This window comes from Crocodylus porosus, unplaced genomic scaffold (assembly GCF_001723895.1).
Source record: "Crocodylus porosus isolate Cpor-Errol unplaced genomic scaffold, CroPor_comp1, whole genome shotgun sequence".
Taxonomy (NCBI): domain Eukaryota; kingdom Metazoa; phylum Chordata; order Crocodylia; family Crocodylidae; genus Crocodylus; species Crocodylus porosus.
In genome coordinates this window covers 1022772-1040908 of record NW_017728934.1, presented here as the reverse complement: position 1 = coordinate 1040908, position 18137 = coordinate 1022772, and the positions used below count along the sequence as shown (strand labels likewise).

Below are 18137 nucleotides of genomic sequence, written 5' to 3'. Positions count from 1 at the left end.
TTGCCATCCGTATTGCCAACAAGAAGAGGCTGTGACTGCACAGGTTGCGCCATACAGGCTGGGATATTCATGAGTGAAGAAACATCTATGTAACAGAATTTACACCTGGCTTAAATGAACCAAGTACAAACACTACATGTCCCAACTCCACCTAAGCCTGCCCACAATGGGCATTTTAGGACATTCACAGCTCAAGGGAATTTTCAGACCAAACTCAGGGCAGCAGTCTGTTGTGAGGACAGGAGCATACCTCCTGAGCACACTTCTGTGCCTCTGCTACACTCTGATACAAAGTGATTAGCACCACCAAGCCCTGCGCTCCTAGCCAGCTTGTACCCTGCTGCCACAAACTCACAGCACGACTAAAGATGGCAGAAGAGGATGCAAAGCACGCACCTTTCTCTATTTTTTTAAAGGCTGTGGATTCCTGATGTTTTATCAAATGGAAGTGATGAAAGCTCTACAGGAACTGGCACCTGAGATACTGAGATCAGCATCCAAGATCTATGGGACATCCTCCGGGGCACTTATAGCCACATTAGTGACTTGTGGGTGTGAAATAGGTAAGAAATGCCTGGTTGAATTTACTCTGTGTTGTACTGTGCTTTTTAAAGGAAAGTCAATGGACAGGTCTAAGAGTACTGACTAGAGCATTCATTAGGAAATAGGAAAACAGAACCCAAGTAGCCTAGAAACAGCAATGGTCGCACTTTCTACTAAGGTGCCACAGTTCTAGTTATGTATAATAGTAGATATCCATTAATAGTGCTAGCGATACTATGTAGTGTTACAGTAATAGTATCCTGTAGCGTTGGAGATGGGAGAATAAGTTAATTAATTCCTGTGGCATCTACCAGCTGATAAACCCAAAGGCATATAGGTTTTGTTGCTTTAATACGCAGCCATTGGACTTCATCTGCTGTAATAAAAGCCTTCATCGTCCCCCAGAATGTCAAGTTTCTTGCCCCTGCTCTGTTACTTACCGACTTCGGTAAAATCGTTTTTTAACCTTCCTAACCAAACCTCAAATACACTGAGCTCCCTACATTTCTACATACCAGCCACATTCTCCAGCTCTTGTTCTAGGCTCTTCTGTTTCCCACCTTCTCAGAGCCAAGACAATATCTACTGCACTCCGCTTCTCCAAAGGGATGGAACTACCATAAACTCTGTAAACAATGCCCACTCGGTAGAAAACAGGCAGGGATAGTTGGGCAGGGACCAGCTTGTCCAAAAATCTCTGGACCAGATCTTCAGGTGCTCTCAGCACCCACTATCAAGGCCATCTTCTCAAAAATGCTCACCATCCAAAGGAACTGAGCTCCTCAATGAATCCAGCCCCACCTCTGAATCTTCTGTCCAGGCTTAGCAGCACCCTGACCCTTAACCCAGGAACCTTCTTCATAGTAACCAGTGCAGCCAAATGTAGCAGGCCTAACACCAATGACTGCTGTTGTGGTTTCCAATACAAATGATTTATTCACATATCACAGACTCCCTGTCTTTGGTACACACAGACATAAAGGCAAAACTTGCTCCCATATGACTGCATGGTCTGCTAAGCATGGTCACTTTTTCCTTCTAGATGCAGTGGTTGGTTACATGACTGAAACTGTGAAAAATATGGAGGGTTCAATCCTCGGGTACCTGTATCCAAATAATAAAATAATCCTGAATATACAGAAGGCATTAGAAAAATGTCTTCCAGATAATGCTCACCAGCTGGCTTCAGGGAGGCTGCACATTTTTCTTACTCAAGTATCAAGTATCCAAAGTGCTGTGGTATCAGAGTTCAGCTCCAAGGAGGAGATCATTCAGGTAAAAGCTGCTTTCTGAGTCTGGAGTAAAAGGAATTGAGAGTTTGAGAAGCTCCTTCACAGAGGTATAAAGGGAATTATACTGGTGTAATGAGAGGTATAATGCAAGCCTTAATCCACAAAGACCCTTTGACAGTTTATCTCATTTTGGACATACTAATGTTTTGAGCACTGGAAGTAGCCAGGTCAGTCTTTGGTGTCAAGCAGGACAGTGGCCATGGCTTATGGAACAGTGGAGGCTGCCCTACACCTACTATTCCCTCTTTACCCTTTGAAGTCAGAGTCCAAGGGCCAAGCCAAGTCCCAAATGTTAACTGACACAATGGTTGTAACTTCTGCCAGAGAGCAATAGATTAAAGCTGTTGCTCTCACGGTGTCATCCCTTAGCCTTTCTCCAACCAAGAAGTACCCACAAGGCAGTGGGGGTCAGGGGTTTGAGGCACCCTAAATTCACCTTACTTCAGAGCTTGCAATGTTGTAGTATTTTATAGGAGCTACCCCACCACGAGTAACCCCACCATGTTGCCACCAAGCTCTTCAGGCGATTGCAGATCATGGTCCTATCCAGAGTCAATTAGCAACAGGTGAGTACCAAGATAAGATGAGGTTCCCCTACACATGGGACAAGATCACAGTTGAGTACAGAGGTAAAAGAGAAATTCCAAGGAGAACAGCAGCCAAGACCTGGGGGTTACAGTGGGCAGGCTGCCCAGAGACATGGTGGGATCTCCATCCTTCCAGCTTTATAACAACCATCCATAAAAAGCCTTGGCTGGGATGATATAGTTGGGGCAGCTCTTGCTTTGAGCAGGGGGTGGACTAGATGTGACCTCCTGAGGTCCCTCCCAACCCTCATTCTCTATGATTCTATGATTCAGGAGCAGGTTCCCAATGAGCTTCCCCCACTGAGCTCCAACCCCAACATAGAAGGTTTCAAGCCAAAGGATTGTCAGCTTGACCCATCACTGGCAAATTGGAGGGAGCATGCAGAATTAACCTGCTCATGAATTACACATGCTACTCTCCAAACCATGTTCCTATATCTCTCTGTGCTTCCTTTCCCCACAGGCAGTGACCTGCAGCTGCTTCATTCCTGTCTATAATGGGTACATCCCTCCCTCTTTCCAGGGTGTGGTGAGTATCCTTGGATGAGACCTGGGGAACCTCTCATCTGCTGCCAATGGCTTTTGTTATCAACAGAGATAAACAAATCGGGACACTGACCCTTAAGCCCTCCCCATAGTTCTTCCTCATCCGATTTCCAGCAGAGGCAAGAGTCTATGGGCACGGGTCAGGATTCTCGTTAATTACTGCCAAGCGGGCTCCCACGTGCTACCACAGGTCCCTCCATCTCCAAGACCTTTCCCATGGGGATCCAACTCCCACCACACTTGGTGCCCAAATGAAACAGTTGGTTCCCCTGTAGGGAGAAAGAGTAGAAGGAAAGTACCTCCCTCAGAGACCTTGGTATCTTGGACACAGCTGGTGGACAGTCAGTTAGATGGGAAGAGAACGTGGGGGAAGATGCAACAGGGAAGGAAAGAAGACTTGCAGAGCTGCACAAGCACGTCACTGCTTGCTGGACCTTAGTTGGCTACCCGAGATTGAGAGGCCTACCCAAGGATGGGAGTCCTAAGGCCAGAAGAGTGCAAGATGAGACAATGGCTGTCTGGAATGCACAACAGCGTTGGTCTCCAACAAAACCCAAAGAAAATGAGATTGTCAGAGGTGCTGGCCAATGACTGATAGCCATTACCTAACACAGGTATTGTGTCATTTTTTTTTCCAGTGCTATATTGATGGAGCCCTCACTAACCCAGAGGCTTCGTTCCACAGGTCCATGATTACAGTGTCTGGGTTTGCATTTGATAATGACATCTGCCCGAGGGATAATCCAGGCACTTACCTCAGTGTGTACATGTTGCAGCAGCTATTTCAAATGTCACCAGAAAACTTAAAAAGGATGGTCTGTTGTCTTTTTCCACCCAGTCGTCTGGTGAGTAGCAATCAGAAATTGATATAACCCTAGAATTACCGTCTGCTGTGTGGGTACAACAAGCATTGTTTACAAGCCTGACATCTTTTCTCGGTAGGTGCTGCATGAGTTCTTTTTACGAGGGTATCATGACGCCGGCTTCTACTTGGAAAGGAATAGTAAGTACTGCACTGAGTGGGGACAGAGAAGAGATGATATTCCCTGAGGGTGGCCAGACAAGAATTTTAGTTCATAAAAGTCCCTGCATCTTATAACTGACTAGGAGCCAAAACTGCATTGGTTGCCCACTGGGGCTGTGCAAAGCTTCAATCCCTGATTCAATTCAGTGGAGATACGGCCCAGTTAGGTGGCCAAATCTCTGAATCCAAATCGAATCAGAGGACCCATAGTTTCACAATAGCTTCATAGTAGCTAGGGTCAGGAGGCACCTGAACAGATCATCTAGCCTGACCCCCTGCCATAGGCAGGAATGAATCTGGGTTCGCAAGACCCCAGACAGGTGATCATCCAACCTTCTCTTGAATTTGCCCAAGCTAGGGGAGAGAACCACCTCCCTGGGGAGTTGGTTCCAAATTTTGGCCACCCTAACTAAAAAATTGCCTTCTGATCTCTAACCTAAACCTATTCTCTATCAGCTTATTATCATTGACCCTTTAATTTCTCCAAATTGAATCAGAACCCTCTGAATTGCTTCAGAGAGATCTGGAAAGATTCAGAGATTTGGACACAGACGGCTTTAAATGTTTATTCTCCATACCTCTAGGTAGCATGGGCTTGTGACTGCTGCAATGCTGGGATGCATGGAGTGTCCCATAGGATCATGGGGGGCTCCCCAGTATGCTCAGCAGCATACTCAGAAGTTGACAAGAAGCAGCATGCAGAGGGGAACCCTGCATCCCTCCAGTTGGGTGACTGGTGCCATCTAGGTCTGGAGGGGTGGGTCCCTGGGGTCCTCCTGTGGCTGATCACTGAGCCAGGGAGGCAACTCACTCTCCCTCCCCAGCAGACCCAGAAGTGGACTGGAATTACTTCTGGCCTACTTCCAGATTTGCCGCCAAGCAGGTGGAGCGCCCCCCAGACTCCTGTGGGATGTTCCATGCATCCCCACATCACAACAATCAGGAGCCACTCCTGCTACTTCAGGGTATGTAGAAAAAACTTTTAAAGCCATGTCTGTGTCTGATTCAGGCCGAATACAAATCCAAATTGAATAGGGCCCACTTCACACACCCCTATTGCTGACTACCAGTCCTATCTCTATTATGGGAAGGAATCCCAGCAGCCCCTGCTTCTGCTGTTGCTATAGCAGCAAGTGCTGTTCAAACAAGTCTGTCACTGAGCATGTTCTGCTCACGTGAAAGCTCCACAGGGGGAAGAAGGATGCGAGGTGAGAAGCAGATCTCTAACACAATATTGGAGAGTGGGCCTTTTTGGTGAATTTGGCACACTTCAGCCAGGGAGCTGTGAACATTTGCACACCCCATGGTGGTATGTTTTTTTATAAAGCTACACACTTCGTAACACTACAACAAGAATGTGTGTCCAGGGTCCAAGGGTATGTATCAGTCTCCTGAGTTACAGTTGGTTATCACACAGCTCTGAGTATTTGTGAGGACTGACTCTTTCTATTCTCCTTTCTAATAGGAGAGTTTGGTATAGATTATCTTGCCAGGAACATAACACTCCCATTAGCCAGTGAGTCCCATAAGAAATGCTTGTCCCAGACCAGTGGAGGGTCTTGGAACCAGAACCCATCAACAAGGATCCTCACTTCCACTGATGCAGCTTACAAGGACCTCACCAGACAGCATGGAGCGATGAGCAGGGCAGAGAATGAAACAGAGGAGAAAACACAGCAGTTGCCCCTATGCTGAGACCAAGATAGAGGATAATCAAAATCACTTTTATTCCTCTGGTTCTTGACAATCAAGTAACAGCAACATTAGGATCCACGTGAGCACAAGTCCCAGTGAAGGTCAGGGTCACTGTGTGCTCCCAAATTCATTAGGGCAGCCTTGGCAATGTTCTCTTGGGATCATTGCTTCTTCACACCTGATTTTCCTGATCAAGAATGTGCTTGAAGCCACAGCCCCCTATTACACACCTTATGTTTGAAAGGAGACATTGGGGTCAGCAGACCTGTCCAAACTATGTCCATTGGCGCACACACTTCTATTGTTAATGCTCTTTTTGCTTACAAACGCTTGGACATAATTTTTTTAACCTTTCTAGCTTATAAAGACAGAGAAATAAATCTTCACTAGGGTTTAGCGGATACAATTTGTTCCTGATTTTTCATAACTTCTAGGGAACACACACTTCTAATGTAAATGCTCTTTCTACTCACAAGCCCTTGGCCCTCTATGAGCTTACTTCATCTCTCTGCATCTCCAGCCTTTCCTGAATATGAATGTACGGCATTTTAGTTAGACAGGTGTGCAAGCAGCATGGACACTTCTCTCATCTGATGCCTTGCTTATCTGCACTTATATTCAACTGCATCTTAATACATTTAAATGAAACCAATGTTAGCCAGGTTGTAACCAAGATTTTCTAGTTTTCCATCATCTTGCATAAAATATTATTCACCCCAAAATGAAACATTGGTGCATGTGCCAAACCTGCATTTCAGATTTCAGATTTTATCTTTTAATCCAATCTCCTCTCGCCTATGGAGCACAGTCCATTAAAGGAGCTCAGCCACATCAAAGATTGAGACGGCTGGGTTGTTTTGTTGTTATCCTTTTGGGGATTATCCAGCCCTCTGGAGCCCCTGACCATGAACGGCATCATACTTTTCCTGGGATGACTGGTGGAGGTCCTCCCCACAAATCTCAGGAACATTTCAGATGATTCCAGTGATTATGTTCCATTTATGTTGTGAAAGCATGACCCTTCAAGGAAGGGAAGGTTGCCTTAGAAAATGGTATTTAAAGGTTTGTTTTCCGGGAATTCTCTTATAGGAATATCTATATATATCTGCATTAGAATGGTTCAGGATGGGCAGCAGGGCTTAACTGATTTCTAAGAGTCTGGGTAACACAGTCACACAGCTTCTCACAGCCTTGGAAGCAGACAGGTGTCTAACACAACAAAGCCAAGAAGGACACATAGTCTGGAAAACAGAGGGAACATGTACGAAATAGCACGAAATAAGGTGGCACCAGCTAACAAGGCCCCAGAGCAGCGGGGCCTGAGTCCTGGTTTTGGGGGAATAGACTACATTAGGAGAAGGTCTGGAAAGACCAAATTTGTATATGTACATGTGATGAGCTTGGAACATGCTGATAACACAGGACATGGATGCATGACAACCATCCAGTGATAACCATGGATGCAGAGTCATCATGTGTCATCAGGAGGGAAGGAGAACACAAAAACAGAGCTTTGAGAGTAAGAAAAGGTCCCTCCCCATGATTCTCCCCGAGAGGGGTCCTCCTCCCTCTCCCCCAAGGAAGGGTGCCTGAAGCCACCATGGACAGAGGGCACACAGCCAACCTGTTTCATCCACCCCACTGAGGGGGAGTGTTAGCCTCGGCATCCCACCTACATACTGCTGACATGCTGACATCTGATACCTGAAAGAGAGCCTGAGAATAAAGACTACAACCTGGTCAGATGAACTTTGACTCTGATGACAGCCCTAGGATTTGATAGAATATAGAATTGCTCAACTGTTTGTATTTCTCCTTTTCTGTTATCACTGTGTATCAATAAATTTGCCTGTTATCGAATGGAAAGGTCATGGTCAGTCTGAGGGTGGGTCTCCCTCTTGAACAAGGCCTCTGGATCCAAAATCCAGACCCAACAACCATCACAACCTGCCTGGAGCCCCACAGGGAACAGCACATATCCTCTACCTGCCTTCTCCAACCTGAACCCAAAGCAGCTGGTATCTTTAAGAACCCAAGAAGCCATTCCCCTGCCAAGCCCTACGCAGGGCTTGCAATCTGCCCCAAGACAGAGGCTCTGCAAAGTGTAAGCTGCAGAAATGAGTCACAGCCTTTCATGTGCTGCTGGGAGCAGCTCAAATTCAGTGACAGGAACTGATTTTGATTACAATAGTCAAAGCAGGCCAGTTCCTATCACACAACCCTGCTGTAAGTTGCCTGGGAATAAAGGAAAGCCGGGTGTTGAATAAAATAACAGAATCACAGAACAACAGATGTGGGAGGGACATCAAGAAGTCACATCTAGTCCAAGCCCCTGATCAAGGCAGGATCATCCCTGTCAAGAAGTTTCCTCACACACGCATGAAAACATCATGACCAGCACTCACACTGTTACAAGGCACAAGATCCAAAAGCTCAGAAACATCTTAACTTGGTTAACTTTCACTCAGCTTCATCTCAAGCATCCTATACCTCATCACCTCTAAGTTACATGGGAAAGCAAACACATAGTTAATACATTTGCTTAATTACTTTTATTTTGTAACTTGTCAGATGAAGATATGACCCACATGACTTAGGCTGTGGTATCTGGGGTTTTGTTTTTGGGCGAAAGGAGGGGAGAGCAGGACGACACCTAGGGCAGAAACCCATTTCACCTGGTAGAAGACCAAAGTGTAGCTTGTGGTTTAGTCTCACTCTTTGGCCAGTCTTTAGGGGCAATTCTAAATCCAGCACTGCATGAGCAGGTGTCCTTATTATACGACTAGGGAGGTGCTAGTGCCCCTCTGCTGGGTGATCCTATTTCACCCCAACCCTCTCCTAGAGGAAAATGGTGACTTGTCTGCCCCGCAGTTGATACCATAGGGGACATATTCAGAAATCTGAAGTACCCAATGGATCCCAGCTTCAGGGATGGGGCAGCCCTGGTGAGGGACAGAGTCGCTTTTTCTCAGCCACTTGGATGCAGCCTCCCCACAGAGGAGCTGCCAAAGGAAGGCTGACTTGGCCGTCAAGGAGGCATTATTGTTGGATGAGGAGAACCTGGTCACACCCTCAAGGAATGCAAGATGGACAGTGTTGACCACCATCACATGCACATTGTGCGTGTGGTGCCTGGTCACTAACACATGGGAGTCCTGAAGGGGCTTCTTGTGGCTTATAGTCCACACTATCCAGGACTTGTGGGATGTTGTCTAGGCAGAGCTTTCTGCAGCTGCTGCAAAGTGCCTCTGGGAAGTGAGCAGGACCCCAAGTGTCATGCGGCTGGAGTGGAATGGTCCAGAAGAGGTATGCTGCCCTCCCAGTGCATCTATTGGAGGGACCCAATGAAGTAGTATCACATCCAGAAATGCACAGATGTCTCCCTATTTTTTAAATGAGGCAGTTAGTCCCCATGGGGTGGGGGGGAGAAAGTATAATAGTGCAAACTCACTCTTTAATCCTCCCCTGGCATTATACTATGGGAGGAATTCTAGTACATCCTTGTAACCATGTAAAATGGAGGGTGCTGGTAAGTGCAATGAAGATGACCAATATTTAAGAGCCATTCTGTACATACAGTGGGCCCATAAATGGCCCCATTATAAGCAGAGGGGGATGGGTAGTTATCCATAGGGTAAGAGTCTATGGTGTGTCTGCTCTCCCATACACAGGCCACAAGGCAGGATAGGAGCAGTAGGAGTTAAAAGGTTACAGGTCTAAAGCTCTTTGGAAGACAACAGGAAGCATCAAAACATTTGAAACCTATTCAAGAACATCTAGAGGTAGCCAGAATCATTCCAGGTTTAAAACAGACAAGGGAAGCATGCAGCGCAGTTCAAATGAGCCTGGTACAGTAAGTACAAAAGGAACAGGGGAATGTTGTGAATACATTAATAAAATAGCAACTGAAAGATGCATGACACCAAAGATATGTTCTTAGTTGATGATCAGGAACATAATTGTTGCAGATCAGCAATATGATTGGTAAAAGGGCTTCTCTAATGCATAAATACTTACAAGATATCAGAAAGATGGCATAAAAGCACGCTTTGGATTTGTGTTTAACCCTGTACTATCACTGCAGTCAACAGCCAGCTTGATTACTCAAATGAGAGCATGAATTTATTTCTTTGATTCCTACATTTCCTCCCCAAAAAAGGCACAGAGTAGCTTAAAATACAAGACAAAAATGATAGAAATGGAACTGAATCTTCAAAGACGAAGGAGCAGCAAAACAACATCCCTCAAATCCTCAACATTCAAAAGCAATCCACCTCACCCCACTAAGTTTTAAACTCACTGGATAGCTGCATGCTTATTTGAACCACATTGTGGAAAGACCTAACCAGCCCTTGGAAGTAACAACACCAAGCAGGGCCCTAGCTGGCTCAGCTCTGGACTGATACATTCTGGGTACGTCTACATGACATGCTAAATGCTCACCAGACTAATTCTACTGCACATTAGCATGTCATGGCAAAAGCCATGCTAATGCACTAATACACAGTACACTTAGTTCACCATGCTGAGCATCACTAATAGACCATGTGCTGGTGCTACTGCACTGGTTACTGCGTATTTACTGCCTGTTGTTATAAGTACTAAATTGATTGCGTAGTAACAATGGTGCATTAATGCATGTATAGATACCCCCACTGAGAGGCAGAACCTGTGCTCCTCTCATAACATCACTTAAGCAGTTGGAATAGGTTTCTCAGCCTCTCCAAGCATCATAGCTCAGCCCCTGGCACAGATCTTTGAGAACTCCTGGAGTTCTGGTGAAGTGCTCGAAGACTGGAAGAAGGCCAATGTGGTGCCTATCTTCAAGAAAGGAAGAAAAGTGGATCCAGCAGACTACAGGCTCATCAGCCTGACTTCTATCCTGGGGAATGTCTTGGAAAAGATTATAAAAGAGATCATCCTTAACAGACTAGCTGACAGCAATATCTTCAGGGATACCCAGCATAGGTTTGTTGCAGGCAGGTCTTGCTTGACAAATCTCATTTCCTTTTATGACCAGGTGACCTATCACCTGGACAAGGGGGAAGAGATTGATGTCATATACCTTGACTTTAAAAAAGCCTTCGATCTGGTATCCCATGATCACCTCTTGGCAAAACTGGCTAACTGTGGCCTTGACCTCACCACGATCTGCTGGCTGGGGAACTGGCTCTGTGGTAGGACTCAGAGGGTGGTGGCTGATGGGAGCCAATCATCCTGGTGCGTTGTGACCAGTGGGGTCCCTCAAGGCTCTGTCCTAGGGCCTATACTTTTAAACATCTTCATCAATGATGTAGACATTGGTGTCAGAAGCAGGCTGGCCAAGTTCACCGACAACACCAAACACTGGGGTAAAGCATCCACACCTGAGGACAGGAGGGAGATCCAGGCAGATCTTGACAGGCTCATGAAATGAGCAGATGAGAACCTGATGGTGTTTAACACCAAAAAATGCAAGGTTCTCCACCTTGGGAGGAAAAACCCATGGCATGCTTATAGGCTCGGCAGTGCTACACTGGTTAGCACTACAGATGAAAGGGACTTGGGGGTCATGATTGACCACAAAATGAACATGAGCCTTCAATGTGATGCTGCAACTAGTAAAGAGAGCAAAATGCTGGCTTGCATCCATAGATGCTTCCCAAGCAAATCCCGGGACGTCATTCTCCCGTTGTACTCAGCCTTGGTGAGGCCGCAGCTGGAGTACTGCATCCAGTTTTGGGCTCCACAGTTCAAAAAGGATGTGGAGAAGCTTGAGAGAGTGCAGAGGAGAGCCACGCACATGATCAGAGGTCAGGAAAACAGACCTTATGATGACAGGCTGAGAGCCATGGGACTCTTCAGCCTGGAAAAGCGCAGACTCAGGGGCAATCTGATGGCCACCTATAAGTTCATGAGGGGTGTTCACCAGGATCTGGGGGAACATCTGTTCACCAGAGCACCCCAAGGGATGACAAGATCGAATGGTCACAAACTCCACTGCGACCGATTCAGGCTGGACATAAGGAACAACTGCTTTACTGTTCAAGATCCCGAGGTTTGGAATAGACTGCCACCGGAGGTGGTTCAAGCACCCACTTTGAATGCCTTCAAGACACATTTGGATGTTTATCTTGCTGGGATCCTATGATCCCTGCTGACTTCCTGCCCCTGGGGCAGGGGGCTGGACTCAGCAATCCTTTGGGGTCGCTTCCAGCCCGAATGTCTATGAAATCTAAATCCATTTGATCAGGACAAGGAGCCATCTGGCAGAAGGTCTCTGGAAAGCATGTGTGGGGAGGTCAAAAGCATTTGGTGCTTGTGGAAGGGTGCCCCTACCGCAGTCATGAGTTAGTAGAACTCCATCAGTTTCAGTGGGAGAAGACAAGGGACATCAGAACATTGGACTGGAAGAGAACAAATGAGCTAGCAAGTCCAGCATCTGAGGACAATGCCTAACCAAAGGAAGCACCCATATTGTCACCTGGAACCCTCACCCACACTTATAAGGAACTATATTCTGAAGACTCAAGGACAGATCACAGCAAGGGAAATAAGGACACTGGCTGTTAAAGAGTTCACTGGAAAAATTCTATCTTTCAACTCTTGTCTGCTAATGTTCAAGATTACCTGTAACTAGGTCCCTTCTAATTTCACATTGAGCATATGCGTTCTTTAATTCATCCACTCTGGTGGTAACTATTAGTACCTAGGGCCTACTTCTCAAGCTCTAGTACTGTATACAAGACATAGAGAGATCCTAATTGCCATGTGCATTGTGAACAAGTGGAGGCTGTGACTGCACAGGCTGCCGCATACTGGGTGGGATATGCATGAGTAAGAACACATTTATAAAGGAAATGACAGTCCAAAATAGAACGACTTGTACCAGCACTTGCAACTTGTTCAAGTGAACCAGGTACAAGGTACAAACACTACACGTTCTAACTCCACCTAACCCTGCCCAAAACTTCCAGGACGTTCACAGCTCAAGGGGATTTTCAGGCCAAACTCGGGGCAGCAGCCTGTTGTGAAGACAGGAGCACGCCTCCTGAGTGCACCTTTGTGCCCCTGCTATACTCTGACTGAAACTGATTATCACCACCAAGCCCCTCGCTCCCGGTCAGCTTGTGCCCTGCTGCCACAAACTCACAGCACAACTAAAGATGGTAGAAGAGAATCCAAAGCATGCCCCCATGCACCTTTCTCTATTTTCTGAAGGCTGTGAATTCCTGATATTTTATCAAATTGGAGCGATGAAAGCTCTACAGGAACTGGCACCTGAGATACTGAGATCAGCATCTAAGATCTATGGGACATCCTCAGGGGCACTTTTAGCCACATTAGCCACCTATTGTTGTGTAACAGGTAAGAAACACCTGGTGTAATATACTATGCATCATATTGAGCCTTTTAAAGGGAAGTCAGTGGACAGATCTAAAAGTAGTGACTGGAGTGTTTATTTGGAAATGTGAAAACACAGCCTGTTAAGCATCGTCACTTTTTAATTCTAGATGGAGTAGATTTTTACATGAATAAAACAGTAAAAAATATGCAGGGCTCAATCCTCAGATACTTATATCCAAATAACAGATGAATCCAAGAATATACAGAAGGAGTTAGAAAAACATCTGCCAGATAACACTCACCATCTGGCTTCAGAGAGCCTGCACATTTTTCTTGTGGTTGTGGTATCAGAATTCAGCTCAAAAGAGGAGATAATCCAGGTAACAGCAGCTTTCTGAGCGCTGAGTTTGGAGTAAAAGTAACTGAGAGTCCGAGGAGTTTCTTCACAGATATATGAGGGGAAGTGTACTGCTGTAATGTGAGGTATAATGCAAGCCCTGATCCCCAAAGACCCTTTAACTGTTTATCTCACATTGGACATACTAATGTTTTCAGCATGGGAAGTAGCCAGGTCAGTCCCTGGTGTCAGGCAAAAGAGCAGTCGTGGCCTATGTTGGATTAACAGATCCCAAACGTATGGAAGAGCACAGGCTGCCAAAAACCTACCACCCCCCTTTACACCATTAAGTCACAGTCCAAAGACCAAACTGAGTCTGAACGTTCAATACCCCAATGGTTGCAGCTTCTGCCAGAGAGCAATAGATTAAAGCAGTTGCTGATGGCCTAATGCCTCAATGAGGGCACATTTCTGTCAAGGTGATGCCCCTTTGCCTTTCTCCAACCAAGAAGTACCCACAAGGCAGTGGGGGCTAGGGGTTTGAGGCACCCTAAATTCCTGTTGTTCTGGAGCTTGCAATGTTGCAGTATTTTATAGGAGCTACCCCACCACGAGTAGCCCCACCAAGTTGCCACCAAGCCCTCCAATTGGTTGCAGTTCATGGTCATATCCAGAGTCAATTAGCAACAGGTGAGTACCAAGATAAGATGAGGTTCCCTTGCACGTGAAACAAGATCGCAGTTGAGTACAGAGATAAAAGAAGAATTCCAAGGAGAGCAGAAGCCAGGACCTGGGGGTTACAGTGGAGAAAAAGCTGAAAATGAGCCAACATGATGCACCGGTTGCAAAGAAGGCTAATGGCATACTAGACTGTGTTAATGAGCGTATCACCAGCAGATCAAGGGAAGCGATTCTTCCCCTCCACTCAGCACTGGTGAGGCCACATCTGGAGTACTGTGTCCAGTTTTAGGCCCATCACTACAGAAAGGATGTAGACAAATTGGAGACAGTACAGGAAAGGGCAACAAAAATGGTTAGGGTACATGATGTATGATAAGAGTCAAAGGCAACTGGGCTTATTTACCCACATAGAAGGTTTCAAGCCAAAGGCTTGTCAGCTTGACCCCTCACTGGCAAAATGGAGGCAGCAGAAAGAATTAACCCTTTCATTAATTACACATGCTACTCTCCAAACCATGTTACCAGTGCCCTGGGTATGAGGGGCTGCGCCTCTAGCCATAACTGGCACTTCTGCTGCCATTTGAGGCAGGTTCCCAAGCAGGACCTGGATTTTTTTTCACTCTATTGAGAATCATCCAACAAAACTCCAGCAGCTGAATTTGCATCAGGATCTAGCTCTGTTCTGACAAGAGTTGCAACACTTTGCTCAGATGCCACTGGGGAGCTGGCTGGATTACCCAGATGCACAGTCCTCCGGTCTGGCAGTCAGGCTACCAGGCACCACTGCTACTCCTTTCCACACATTTAGGACTGAGTGATGGTTATACTAGACTCCACCCCTGGCACATGGAACATAGCATGGCCAGACCTCTGCTCAGCCTGACCCTGAGTGCAGATCTAAATACCTCAAACCTCATGATCCAACTCCAGGGAGCACTCCTCATCCCCAGGTTTAAAAGAAAGCCCTGCTCATGTATCTCTCCGTGCTTCCTTTCCCCACAAATAGTGACCTGCAGCTGCTTCATTCCTGTCTATAATGGGTACATCCCTCCCTCTTTCCAGGGTGTGGTGAGTATCCTTGGCTGATACTTGGGAAATGCTCTTGGCTGCTGCAAGTGGCTCTTGTAATCAACACAAATGAACAAATAGGGAGTCTGACCCTTAAGCCCTCCCCATAGATCCTCCTCATCTGATTTCCAGCAGGGGCAGGAGCCTGTGAGCACAGGTCAGGGTTTTAGTTAATTACCTCCAAGGAGGCTCCCTCCTGCTACCATGGGTCTCTCCATCTCCAAGACCTTTCTCCTGGGGATCCAACTCCCACCACACCGGTGTCCAAGGGTTTCCTTACAGCCTTACAGGACAGAATGAATTGTGTAATGGCACCATGGTTAAGAAGGGCTTTGATGCATTTGAAGCCCCCTACTTGACAATAGTCTTGAAAAACCTAAAAGGTGGTTATAAAGAGACCAAAGTTAGACTCTTCGCTGTGGCCAAGGGGGAAAAGACAAGAAGAAACGCAGTTTTAAATTACATCACTAAAAAATTAGGTTGGTTATTAGGAAGAAGTATCTCACTGTAGGGTTGGTCCAGCATTGGAACAGGTTACCAAGAATGGTTGTGGAAACTCTCTCCTTGGAAGTGTTTAAGAGCAGGTTAGACCAAACCTTGCCTGGAATGGTTTAGACAATGAGTAGATGGCTGGACTAAATGCCCTCCTGAGGAACATTCCTGCTCTGTTTTTCTATAATTCTGTGAATGCCTCACACACTGCTGTTAGATGTGACCTAACACAAATCTTGTTCTTGTTTTTTGGGTTTTTTTCTAGCACTATATTGATGGAGCCTTCAGTAACTGAGAGCCTTCGTTCTATACACAGACCATGATTACAGTGACTGGGATTGCATTTGACAATGCCATCTGCCTGAGGAATCATCCAACCACTTTCTTCAGTATCCACATCATGCAGCAGGACTTACAGTTATCACTAAAAAATATCCGCAGACCCTTCTTTACCTTGTTTCCATCTAACCCCCTGGTGAGGAGCCTACAGAACTCCAGAACTGCCTCCTACAGCTGGAATGAGTGCTATTTTCCTGCATGTCCTGAATGAGTACATATCATTCCTGCAGCTGGAACGAGTGCTATTTTCAATCCTGACATCTTTTCTCGGTAGGTGTTGCATGATTTCCTTTTACATGGGCATCATGATGCTGGCTTCTATTTAGAAAAAAATGGTAAGTACTGCACTGAGAGGGGATAGAGAAAAGTTGATATTTCTGGAGGGAGGCAAGATAGGAGGTTTAATTCATAAAAGCCTCTGCATTTTGTAATTGATTTGCAGCCCAAAAAAGTTTTGCTTGTCCACTGCCCAAGAGGGCTGCTCCCAACCCTGCTGTCTAGCAGTAAACCACCAGCCACCTACATTACAAATCTAATAGTTGCCCGTCCCTTCTTCATGCTCCTAGTGATTCATCCCACCTCAGTTAGTCCCTTTCCAGTTCTTTGTGGTTCAGATAAATGCAGAATGTGGTTCTTAGCCACCCCGGTCTTGGTTTTGCTTGAGACATAAATGACAAGGGGCCCGGAAGCTCAGAGACTCAGAGAAACCTATAAGCGGTATGTCTTGGTCATGAGCTCCAGTTACATCCTCTCCCTCCATCTCACCAAGATGAAAACTTCCAAGGTAACACTGGTTATTACCCACACCTTAATATCTGTGAGAAATGCATCCTTCTATTGTCCTTTCCAATAGGAGACTTTGGTATTGATTACCTGACCAGTGAGTCCCATAATAAAGGCCTGTCCCACACCAATGAAGTCTTTACACCAGAACCCACCAACAAGGGTGCTCAGTTCCAGTGACACAACTTACAACAATGACAGAATGACAGCTCTCCCCACGGATGGTCATGCTAGATGAGGGTGTTCTGCAGGACCCGCTACCCCATCAGCTTCCCCAGGTTGCTATGAACTCACTCTGCAGCAGGGAGTGAAGTTTGGGCAGGGTGATGAGGTGCAGAGTTGTGGCATATCAAGGGGTCCCCTCTGCCTCTACACAGGACTTCTTCCAAGCAGCAGGACTACATCAGCAGCCCCCTTTATAAGAGGAGCCTGGAGCTGCCCAGCCAATCAGAGCCTACAGGAAGCGTTGCATCCCTGGGCCTGTTGTAAATACTCAGCTAGTTGGGGGCAGTGACTTACCCAAACAAATGACAATCAGCTGAGCCTGGAGGTGTACATCTAGCCCAGTCTGAACCCACAAACTTAGTCAACTTCATGAGTGGCAATGCAGACTGATGCAGTGAGGCTGGGAGTCTGGGGCAGCTTGTAGAGATTGCCCAGCAAAACTGCTTGTAATTCAGAGCTTGCAAGCGAAATGTGGAGGTTTAGAAAAAGGCTAATGAGGCTACTCCCTAGAGTGTAGTGTCTCCCTGACCCCTCCAGGGCCCATCTGCAGAGCATTCAATCCATGGGGTGCATCCACACATGCAAGCACGTGTGCTTGCAGCAGCTCAAAAAGCAGCTGCACAAATTTGTGCCTCAGCACACATGCCTAAACATGCATTTTGGTGTGGGGCAAATTGGGCCACTTGGGGCAAATTGATCCTGCCCAGCTCCTCCCAGATCTTTAGCCAGGGGGAGCTAGAGGCTGGGGCCAGCTCTCCGTCAGTTTGTAGCCATTGTTCCTAGTTACTCCAAGGGGTGTCCTGGTAAACAGGGCATCTCCTATTCCATGCTGTCCTCCCCGATGAATTTTGTAGGTAGCCACAAGATCACCTCCCAGCCTTCTCTTGTGGAGGCTGAAGAGATCCAGGGCCCTCAATCTCTTCTCATAGGTTTTTGCCTGCAGGCCCCTAACCATACGAGTGGCCCTCCTCTGAAGCCTCTCAAGGTTGTCCACATCACTTTTGAAGTGTGGTGTCCAAAACTGGATGCAATACTCCAACTGTGGTCTGACGCATGCCACATAAAGGGGAAGTATCACCTCTTTGGACCTGTTTGTCATGCACCTGCTAATGCATTATAAAGTGTGGTTAGCTTTACTGATCATTTCATCACATTTACAACTCATGTTCATCTTGGTGTCAACAATGACTCCAAGTTCC

The 18137-nt window shown here is 46.4% G+C and overlaps 1 protein-coding gene across 5 annotated transcripts in view; it reads left to right on the top strand.

Annotated features, from left to right (window-relative positions):
• Positions 1–226: 226 nt before the first annotated feature.
• LOC109317520 (patatin-like phospholipase domain-containing protein 1) overlaps positions 227–18137 on the top strand; it is a 29738-nt gene continuing 11827 nt past the window's right edge. For 2 of the 5 annotated variants that reach the window (XR_002103060.1, XM_019546241.1), the window contains exons 1-4: positions 227–563; positions 1586–1818; positions 2886–2951; positions 3607–3817. Coding sequence is in view for 3 of the 5 variants with exons in the window: in XM_019546241.1 (XP_019401786.1) it covers positions 431–563; positions 1586–1818; positions 2886–2951; positions 3607–3817 (643 nt within the window). In the remaining 2 variants the exon portion in view is untranslated. Of the gene's footprint in view, positions 564–1585; positions 1819–2885; positions 2952–3606; positions 3972–5457; positions 6937–18137 lie in introns of those variants that run through there. The other 3 variants (XR_002103061.1, XM_019546242.1, XM_019546243.1) reach the window with 3 other exon arrangements.